The sequence below is a fragment of the Ranitomeya variabilis genome, chromosome 5 (assembly GCF_051348905.1).
Source record: "Ranitomeya variabilis isolate aRanVar5 chromosome 5, aRanVar5.hap1, whole genome shotgun sequence".
Lineage (NCBI taxonomy): Eukaryota > Metazoa > Chordata > Amphibia > Anura > Dendrobatidae > Ranitomeya > Ranitomeya variabilis.
In genome coordinates this window covers 462,209,137-462,220,633 of record NC_135236.1, presented here as the reverse complement: position 1 = coordinate 462,220,633, position 11,497 = coordinate 462,209,137, and the positions used below count along the sequence as shown (strand labels likewise).

Sequence of the window (11,497 nt, the reverse complement as noted above, 5' to 3'; positions counted from 1 at the left end):
TAATTTCTACTATAGTAAATGGTTGCAATAAATAATTTAAATTGTATATAAATACAGACCACTTTGTTATGCTATTCAATGCATAACTGAATGTATTTTTTTTCTTTTTTACACCAGCTCCAGCGCTATTTTCCCATGGTAATTTGCTGGAGAAACATTCTTTGTGGCACAAATACTGTCATCAACCCTTTTGTATGACTGCAATTAGAGCTATGCCACAATGTCCCAGTGAAATGGATTTAAATAGATTATATCATTCATAGTTGGTTATATCATTTAGAATTATGTTGTATTCTTAATTTATAGCTAAAAATCCCGTTAAGCCAACAGAGTTACCGACTCAATGTAAGTGGTACATATTATAATACTTTATGTACAGAAATGCGTGTCTAATATAAAAAAATATATTTATTATGTGATCTTTAAAAAGTATATAAGTAAATCCTGACTCTTGTGCTAGGACAACTCGGTCCTATATATAGATATAATGTTGTTGCGAACGTTTCTCCACGTTTCTTCATGTTGACAAGGTGTGACCGTATTCCAGGAGTCGGGATCGTAAGGAGTGTTACACATTTTCATAAAACTAATGTATTTCTGCTCCATCTCATCAATGGTATGGTAAAACAACTCTGAATAAAAGGCAAAACAGACTAAATTATCCAGTAATTGTGAAATCTGTTTTTTTTTCCATCTTGGCAGGATAATGTCTCTACCATAGAATTGTTTCCTAAGCGTTTAGTGTTTGGCATAGCTCTGTTTCTCCATATATCTTCTGTTACAAGTTCTCCACAAATGATAGCTATTGTCAGGGCAAGTGTGCATGGTAGACAATCCAGTGAGGCACAAACTCTTGCAAATGGTGTCAAATTGGGCGGCAATTATTCAGTTCATCTCAGAGGAGTCCAAATAATAGTTTGCTGCATCAAAAGAACAGGAGTCTGTTTTCGACTGTTCAAGATTTAAAGCTAATAGAGCGCTGACACCTGTAGAAGAAATCGAGACAGAATATTCTCAAAATAGGTAATGTTTGGTATACGTTTACATACGGTGATGCCACTGCTATCCATAGGCTGTGTCAGAAAAGTGAGTGAAGCTACACACTACCAGACAGCTTCAGCTATTTCGCAATACAAGATTAGGTGTTAAACTTGTATTCAATGAAACATCGCAAACATATAAGATGGCCATGTTGCAGGGAATCTACCATCTCAGTAGTCTGCCATCAGGGTTGTGGAGTGGGTAAGACAAAGTTCTGACTCCTATTTGTTCAGGCCGGGACGCCTTCATAAATTTTCAATAATTTGTTAAAATACATAATTATCTGTCATTATTTCATAAACATATTAATATCAATAATAATAATAATAATAATAATAATGGCAACAGATCATGTATTTTTTCCAATTGGAGTCAAATCTCGTACATTTCTACCTACTCCATCTGCACCCAAAACTAGCTCCAATACTGACTCCCTCCACACCACTTCTGAACATATCCCAAGATCACAAATACAAGTGGCTGTTTTTCACTAATATAAAACACGTATCAATGCAATTTTTTTGGTACTTCTTATTGTTGGCAATATTTCAGAAGGCTTGCACAAAATGTGTTACAAGATGAACTTATGGTATTTGTACTATTAAATAATAAAATGCATATTTGTAAAATGTCAGTGTAATTACTTACCAGATATTGCTGAAGATGTTTATATTACAGAGACTCCTCTTGCTGTCTGTTGTAGCATGCTAAAAAGAGATAGCAGAAAGTATATTACATATACTAATAATTCATCACATTATATAGTATTCATGAGCAGACATACTGCCGATTCAACCGGTGTGGCCCGGAGGCTCTTGCAGGGAGACTAATAAAGAGGGCAATCTAGCCAGTTTATCTGGCCCCGAGGCTCCGGGGGGGCCCTTGTCAGATTGCCCTCATGTGTGGTGGGCAGGGAGCAATCCCTGCAGCTCCGCTGCCTGCAAGAGAAAATGTCAGTGGAGCTGCAGTGAATGGATCCGTCCTGCTTCGAATGACATCATCATTCATCAGTGTGTCTGTGCGAGACAGGAAGCTGCCAGCGATGGTGGGGCTTCAGTATACAGTGTGCAAAGGTAAGGTGAGGTATGTGTATGCAGAGAGGTGAATGGTGCTGTGTGTGTGTATGCAGAGATGTGAATGGTTTTTGTGTGTGTGTCTGTGTATGTGTATAGGTGGTGGAGAGGGCAATGATGGGGGTGCTGGGACAGAAGGCAATTATTGAGTTGATGGAAAGGGCAATGATAGCGGTGGTGAATGGGCAAAAATGGGGGTGGTGGGAAGGAGGAAATGATGGAGATGGTGTAATGGGCAATGGTGGGGGAAAAGACAATGATGTTGGTGTTGGAAAGGGCAATGATTGGGATGGTGGAGGAAGAAATGATGGAGGTCGTGGAATGGGTAATGATGGGGGTGGTGGGGAGGAGGAAATGATGGAGGCGGTGGAATGAGTAATGATGGGGGTGGTGGGGGAGAAGGCAATGATGGTGGTGGAAAGGACAATGATGGGGTGGTGTGGGAGGAAGAAATGATGGAGGGGGTGGAATGGCTAATTGATGAGGTGGTGGGGGAAAAGACAATGATGGGGGTGGTGGGGAGGAGGCAATGATGGAGGTGGTGGAATGGCAATAATGGGGTGGTGGGGAGAAAGCAATGATGGAGGTGGCGAAGAGGGCAATCTTGGGGGTGGGGGAGAGGGCAATAATGGGATGTGGGGGGAGGAGGACAATGAGGGGTGTGGGGGATTGGGATGGGAAGGAGAGGGATTTCTAATGGATTTAGGAACAGGGGGAGGTGGAGGAAGATGTTATTATTGATTATTATGTCTAACAGTCCCTTAGTATAAAGTGTACTCACATATTATGTATAGCACAGTCCCTTAGTATATAGTGTACTCACTTATGTATAGCACAGTCCCTTAGCGTATAGTGTACTCGCTTATTATGTATAGCGCCATTCCTCAGTATATAGTGTAGTCACTTTTTATGTATAGCAGTCCCTTAGTATATAGTGTACTCCCTTATTATGTATAACACCATCCTTAGTTACATAGTTTCCTCTTTTAATATGTATAACACCGTCCCTTATTACGTACCATACTCTCTAGTTATATATGATGCCCACCCTTATTATGAAGCTTCCTCTGCTGTTATATACAGTGCTGTCTCTTACATAGTGCATTCTTTTTTATCTTTGTTATTCACAGCACCCTCTTTTATTACATAGTCCCCTCTCTTGTTAGATATAAAATGACCAGATGACCAGTCCATCAGCTCCTCCTTTGGAAAAGAAGCTTTCCCATGCTCCATCAGCCATCATTGCATTATACAGCTAACAAGACAGGATGGTATGTAATAAAAAACAGGGCTCTATATAATCCAATATGTAAGGGAGGGTGCTGCACATAAGAGATGGCACTGTATAAAAAGGGACGGCAATATACATAATAAAGGAGACTATGCAATATATATATATATATGTATGAGCTTGTGTGTGTGGCTATATATATATATATATATATATATATATATATATATATATATATATATATATATATATATATATATATATATATATATAGCCTTGTTGCCTTAAAAGGAGGGGGCCCAGACATATACTGCACAGGGGCCCAAAGCTGTCTGTGTCCGCCCCTGATAGAGCATATTCATTAATAAGTTACAAAAAAGGACAAATCTCATTTCAGAGGCCATTTCAGTCTGCAATAATACAACACATATAGTGCCAGAGGAGTTTCCTTGATATGGTTTGTTTATTTCCTTCAACATAAGAGTGGAAAAAATATTATGATCTTTCAGTCACCTGGAAATCTTCTACACAAGTCATTATAAGTAGAGATGAGCAGATCTGACAAAATTTAAATTTGAGAAATTGCGCGGATTTTCCTGGAAAATTTTATTTGCAACAAAGTTATTCTCTGCAAATTCAATGTCCCTTATTATGCTGTGGGGTTCCTCTAGACAAGTGTTCCCCAACTCTGGTCCTCAAGAGCCACCAACAGGTCATGTTTTGAGGATTTCCTTAGTATTGCACAGGTTATTGAATGCTTGCCTGTCCAGGTGATGCAATTATCACCTGTGAAATACTAAGGAAATCCTGAAAACATGACCTGTTGGTGGCTCTTGAGGACCAGAGTTGGGGAACACTGCTCTAGACCATATACTGTAAAAAATAAACAAAATGTATATTCACCTCTCCAGCCCCTACACTACTTGCTGCCAGCTGCCCGGTCTACCTCTTTTTTTCCCACCTTCGTAAGCCACACCTCCTGGCCTGCTCACTCTAGGCCTGGATTTCCGGATGTGACAAGACCTTGGTGGTCACTGTGTGTTGCACGTTGTAATATCATGTACGTGTGACAAGCAGTGAAGTCCTGGCAGCGAGTGATGACAAAAACAAATGCTTCATCCTCTTTGCACTGTTGCAACTTAGTCCTGTTCAGTCTTTGCCAGGACTTCTGGCCACAACCAGGCCTCAGCGGTCGCTGCGCGCTGCATCTGTGACGTACGAGGTTTGGTGGCAGCAGGAAGATGCAGTTCTCTACCTTTATTTTTCTGAATTCGTGTAAAGTGAATTTGCAAAAGTCCATATTTTCAGAAAAGCTGTTTTTGTATATTTGAAAATAATTCAATTTTACTTGAATAAATTTGCTCATCTATAATTAGTATGCAATGGGAGCAAACTGAAGGGAGACTGAATAATTTTGTGCCAATTACAACTTCAATCTCTACATAATATCTTCCCACTCTTATGACTTTTTCAGAAAAAAGGATCTAACAGACACATCCTAAAAAGACATATGTGTTTAACCAAGAAAAACTGGAATATATCAAAGACAAAATAATGCATGAAGTCTTTAAAATGTAGAAAGGAACAAACATACTTTTCATTAGCCTCTCTTTGATCAATGGAGGTTTCAGGGATTTCGGTTGCTGTGTGACCTCTTCTGTGCTTTACCTTAATAATGGAAGAGATATGCATTTATGGGATAAATAAAAGAAAAAACATGGGTGTCAATTTTCAAACAATCAGAAAAGCTTTAAAAATTTTGTAAAAAGTCTATGTGGTGCAATGAGATTTTACATTCTATGCTCTGTCATTATTAAAGTGCAGCAGTAAAAGGGATCATAGCTTAAGCTTGTCTCATTTATTTTTCCAAACAGCAGTGTGAATTTATGGTGGGATTTATGTCTTTACCATGCCTCTGATTGCAGATGTTGGCGGAAAAAAAATGGGTATGTTGAATTTCAATTTTCTTTTCTTTGGCTGGAAAGTAAGCTACTACCAGAAGTAACTGCCTACTGTTCCCACTGAAATAAGTATACAATACTGAGTGTGCTTGTTTTGATGGAGACTTATGAAAACAGCTCTAGTATAGCGAAACGGGGATTTTAAAACTTAACCTTTAATTAAGTATTTAAAACCAAGGGAAAAATATAATAAAAAAAGAACATGTGTTTCCACACAAGTGCCTTCAACTGGCTAACAGTGGAGTGTGCAGTACCTAAAAATGTCTTAATTGCTGTATTCAGCACATGAAATATTAGTAAGACATGTTCCAAATTACACAAGGACTTAAATTTGAATACCTGCTGTTTTTCTGATGTACCTTACAGTGGATTTGGGGCTATAGTGTAGATAGGGCGTCACACACTTGACTCACTCACCCCCCCCCACTGTATTCACTTTATATACCAATGCCAGAGCACTTTATTCCATAAGATCTGAAGAATGAGAGGTCTGAATTATCATTAGGATCTGCAAAAAAATATATGGTAAATAAATTGCTCTAAACAAAGAGGCAAATGTTAGTATGCAGCGCCCCAGAGTCCTGGTCGTTGCAGTACTGTGGCTCCGCCACTATGGGGAGCTGCGGTGCGTCCGATGGCACTGAAGGAGTTCATCTGATCAGGTATCACAGACACCAATACATTTCACAGCTGGGCCTCCGGGGGGAGCTAAGGGTGCTATTCATTAGGCCACTCCCCACCATAGTGGGTAAACTGGGGGTCAGGCAGGAAGTTAGATGAGAAAGCTGACTGGATTGGACGAAGCAACACCTGGTGGCAGAGGGTGTTGTGGAGGAAGAGACAGTAGGGTCTCTGTCAGGGGTGGGATCCTGACAGAGGCTTGGCATTGAAAAGAACGTAACGGGTCCGCGCCAGCTCCGGGAAGCGGCAAGACCCAAGAAAGGATTAGAAGCGAGATAGATTGTGCTGAGTGAGAAACGGGATCACGCAAAGGAGAAATACCAGTAGGAGTCGTGCTGTAAGACCGAAGCAACATCCTACTGAGGCGCACTACCGGTGGCCGGAACGCCGAGGGAGTAGAATAACATTCAGCTTCAAGCAATACTCCAAACAGCGGCAGGGCAGTCAGTCTCAGGCGGGCTGTCTAACTCAAATCACCTATGAAGTCTTGGGAGGCAATTGCGGGAGAGGGGCGTCTCTAGGGTCCCGGAAGAACTCCAGGCCTACCCGACAAACGGGTGCCGTTCCTACCCGAACCTCAGGGAGGGACGGAGGATTAGCAGAACATCATCTAGTCGAGTTGTGAGGGAACATCAGAAACAGACACAACAGTTGTGGGGTACTTTCCGTAAGCACAGCACGGAAGGACTACAACACATAGCGCTAGGGGGAAGGCACAGATTTCCTCCTGTGAAGAGAACTCTGGAAGTGTCATTGGACCGGCCGGACTTGCGTAGCCTGGTGAGCCGTATTCTGGATTGAGGACTCAGAGATCTTCAGTAAAGAGGTAAAGAGACTGCAACCTGGTGTCCTCGTTATTTACCGCGACTTGCACCTCACAACTGCACCATTACAACACCACTTATTGCACCAGACGTCCCCCACTGACAGACAGGGCCACGGACCGGGTCTAGCCACCGTGACAACCCCAGGACTGAGACCCAGAGGCCCGGCTCCGGGTACCCCTCGGCCCTGCGGCGGTGTGGGGGCGCTCCAAACTTGGCGTCACGAACAGGATCTACTTAAGCCTGAAGAATCGGGTCATGTGTGCCTTGGAACTGTGATTTATTGTGCTTTGACTGTGCTTTATTACGAAGACTGTGTTGCGCCATTTACCGCCAAAATCCGCCGCCATTGCAGCGCTGAAGAGAGAAGGGGCGTGAAGTAGGCGTAGACAAGCTGGAGAGCGCGAACAACCATGGCCGCCCAGTCTAAATATTGTTGCATCTTAAGGGCGGGCCCGTTGACAGGAGAGATCCGCCTCCTGATCTTCTATGGCGGGCGGAGACCGAAGAAACGAAACTATGACTCAGATGAGGTGGAACTGGAGACCAGGACAGGCCTACAGAAAAGGATGGCTCCGCATCGACCCCCGTCACCAGCGGATTATTCTGACATGCCTCCGCTGGAGGATTTGGATCCTTGGGAGCTGCCGCTGGAGCATCCCGGGCCTGGACGGTCCCCGACTCATATGCCTTCCCCAGGAGGGGCTACTACAAGTGGAGGTACCCCGTGCCGCGATCCCCGGGATGGCCACCTCACTTCTGCACATGGCCCGGTCACTGCTGCGACCGGTGACGCCCCGATGTCCCCGCCGTCTAGCACCAATGCACCGGGGGGGCATGACCTCGGGCCCTTCCCCTGGGGGGAATATCGGAACCATCTAATCGCAGAGTTCCAGCGTGAAGTGGAGCGGGAGGCGCGAGGTGAGCTGCTGGAGGGCTCCTTGCCGAAGTGGGGCGTGGTGGTTGTATACCTGCCCCAGACGGGAAAGGGCTTCGTGCAGGAGATCGGGACCGCCCTAAGAGTCCGCATCACCCGGGAGGAAGTGGAGCCCTGCCTGAATGGAGACGGCGCCAAGTCCTTCCTGAAGCCGGGGGATGTAGTCACCTACCGTCGGCACCTAAAGGGGAGCGGATGGTGGGCTCGGGACATGCAGCGCTGCACCGCTGTTCTGGCAGTATCCCGCACCGAGGGGGAGGAGCTTGCCGCTGAAGCCGCCGCTGCCGCTGCTGCTGCTGCCAGCCGTATCCATCGGCCCACGTAGACCATCATTGCGGCGCACAACCTGGTCGTGCAGAAGACCCGAACCCACGAGGTATCCCTGGCCGCAGGGGTAAGCTTGGAGCCCAGTGAATCCGGCCAGCAGAAAGCCACCTGCCAGGTAAAGCCTCGGTGGGGGTTGCCTCCTGAGTAAGATTTTAAGATGCTTGGAATGTAAATAGTTAACTGTTTTCCTCCTGTTCTGCTAAAACCCGTTCAGGGTAAACTTTTAGGGGGATCCTTCTATGGACCCGGGATCCCTATTGTTTTTGGTTATTTTTTCTATTTTTCTATGTTCTTCAAAAACTGTGAAATCATGAACAGTGCATGATCCGAACTTTTTGTAAATAGTTTGCACCTTATTAAAGGTGCTCCCTACTGGTTTTACTTAAAGACTCTTTGCGAAGATACCGCACTGGAACCTTTGCTGAGTATGGACTGGTAGCTTGGGAAGACACGCTACCTCACAGAGACTTGGTCCCCTCTTAAAGGGGATGTTCATTTATCGCATTTCAATAGTAAAATTGCTTAAGATAAATAGCAATAATGTCAATGAGAGAAAAGTGATGATAATGTTTGTACAAGAGAGTTATATGTGTTTAATTAGTTAAATGTGAAGGAATACTGATGATGTGCTCTGAGAAGTAAAAGGTGAAAGATAGAAGAGGGATGCAGTGGGCCCGTAGAAATAGATGTGGTGTCCAGCATGCAAGAAAGGAAGAAAGATAATGAGAAGGCTTAATGTTCGATAGACAATGTTTAGATAATGCTGATAGAAAGTTAGGATAGAAGGTAAACCCTGAGTCCTGATAGGAGTCATGTAGGGATGACTCAGTGCTCTTAAACTGAAAGTAATGTTATGTTGTATACTGTGTATAGTAGTTGAAAAGGCAGTAGGCCCTGGCTGAACGGGGCGGTCCTGTAACAGAAAGGAGAGGCAGTAGGTCTGGTGCCGATAGGACAGGCGGTCCTGCAGAATTAAAGAAGGAGAATGAGAAAGTTAAAGTGCCTTATAATGTGATTATAGGAAGGTCTTTGGTGGATTTAGAGTGTGAGTCCTTAAAGGCAATGTTAAATTATTGTTCAACAATTTTGCACTTAAGTAGAATGCCCGGTTGGGTAACAGGAGTTATTTATAGCCTGTAATTTATAATGTTAACCATGTTTGTAACGTTCAAGTGTCCTCACCTCCCATAAAGGGAAGCTCTGTTCAAATATGCTTATTGTTATTGCACTCAACAAAATTGTATGTCTTTTTGCTAACTTGTATTGTTGTTTTCTTCCCAGTCCCGGAGTACTGTGTTTAACCAGGGGGGAGTGCAGCGCCCCAGAGTCCTGGTCGTTGCAGTACTGTGGCTCCGCCACTATGGGGAGCTGCGGTGCGTCCGATGGCACTGAAGGAGTTCATCTGATCAGGTATCACAGACACCAATACATTTCACAGCTGGGCCTCTGGGGGGAGCTAAGGGTGCTATTCATTAGGCCACTCCCCACCATAGTGGGTAAACTGGGGGTCAGGCAGGAAGTTAGATGAGAAAGCTGACTGGATTGGACGAAGCAACACCTGGTGGCAGAGGGTGTTGTGGAGGAAGAGACAGTAGGGTCTCTGTCAGGGGTGGGATCCTGACAGAGGCTTGGCATTGAAAAGAACGTAACGGGTCCGCGCCAGCTCCGGGAAGCGGCAGGACCCAAGAAAGGATTAGAAGCGAGATAGATTGTGCTGAGTGAGAAACGGGATCACGCAAAGGAGAAATACCAGTAGGAGTCGTGCTGTAAGACCGAAGCAACATCCTACTGAGGCGCACTACCGATGGCCGGAACGCCGAGGGAGTAGAATAACATTCAGCTTCAAGCAATACTCCAAACAGCGGCAGGGCAGTCAGTCTCAGGCGGGCTGTCTAACTCAAATCACCTATGAAGTCTTGGGAGGCAATTGCGGGAGAGGGGCGTCTCTAGGGTCCCGGAAGAACTCCAGGCCTACCCGACAAACGGGTGCCGTTCCTACCCGAACCTCAGGGAGGGACGGAGGATTAGCAGAACATCATCTAGTCGAGTTGTGAGGGAACATCAGAAACAGACACAACAGTTGTGGGGTACTTTCCGTAAGCACAGCACGGAAGGACTACAACACATAGCGCTAGGGGGAAGGCACAGATTTCCTCCTGTGAAGAGAACTCTGGAAGTGTCATTGGACCGGCCGGACTTGCGTAGCCTGGTGAGCCGTATTCTGGATTGAGGACTCAGAGATCTTCAGTAAAGAGGTAAAGAGACTGCAACCTGGTGTCCTCGTTATTTACCGCGACTTGCACCTCACAACTGCACCGTTACAACACCACTTATTGCACCGGACGTCCCCCACTGACAGACAGGGCCACGGACCGGGTCTAGCCACCGTGACAACCCCAGGACTGAGACCCAGAGGCCCGGCTCCGGGTACCCCTCGGCCCTGCGGCGGTGTGGGGGCGCTCCAAGTATATACTCATTGAAAGGAAAAAGAATAAGGTATTCAAGTTTAAGTCCTTGTGTAATCTGGACTATGTCTTACTGATATTTCATGTGCTGAATACAGCAATTGAGACATTTTTGGGTACTACACACTCCACTGTTAACCGGTTGAGGGCACCTGTGTGGGAACACATGTTCTTTTTTGTTATATTATTATTAGTGATGAGCGAATAGCATTGTTGCTCGGGTCTCCCCGAGCACGCTCGGGTGATCTCCGAGTATTTTGTAGTGTTCGGACATTTAGTTTTCTTGGCCTCAGCTGCATGGTTTAGGGCTGCTGGACAGCCTGAACACATGTGGGAATTCCCTAACAAACAGGCATCCCTGACATGTATTCAGCCTGTCTAGCAGCTGTAAATCATGCAGCTGAGGCTACGAAAACTAAATCTCCGAGCACTAACAAATACTCGGAGACCACCGGAGCGTGCTCCGAGAGACCTGAGCAACAATGCTATTCGCTCATTATTAATTATTATATGTTTTCGTTGGTTTTACATAATTAAAGGTTAAGTTTTAATATCCCCATTTTGTTATACCAGTTATTTATTTGATGGGTTGGATATAATTCCCTGTGGTACATTATGAAAACATTTGTTTTTTTGCCGACCGCTCTCTATCCCGACTCCCCAATATGCATGAATGCTTCGCTCAGCCCAGCATTCATGTGTTCTCTATGTAGGGTAGGTGAGATTGCTGCTGCCACACTTATGTTGTAGCACTTTATCTCCTGAAGAATAAAAGAATCGAGAACTTACTGTATATTCAAACTGCCTGACCCTTAGCTCCCCTAAATAGCCTGCCGGGGGAAAGACTCGCAAACACATTAAGGCTATGGTCACACGTTGCGTTTTTGCCAAGTTTTTTTCTGTAGGCAAAACCTGTTCTCTTGTAAGCAACTTCTCTACTGCCAAATAGCTGGTTGT

General features: G+C 44.8%; 1 protein-coding gene across 1 annotated transcript in view; it reads right to left on the bottom strand.

The window, feature by feature from the left end:
- Positions 1-390: 390 nt before the first annotated feature.
- The window catches only part of KITLG (KIT ligand), a 95,646-nt gene continuing 84,539 nt past the window's right edge, over positions 391-11,497 (bottom strand). Inside the window, exons 8-10 of the mRNA XM_077265450.1 lie at positions 4,940-5,013; positions 1,690-1,748; positions 391-986 (exon numbers count right to left, since the gene is read on the bottom strand). Of these exons, the coding sequence (XP_077121565.1) occupies positions 1,709-1,748; positions 4,940-5,013 (114 nt within the window). The 3' untranslated portion in view covers positions 391-986; positions 1,690-1,708. The remainder of the gene's footprint in view (positions 987-1,689; positions 1,749-4,939; positions 5,014-11,497) is intronic.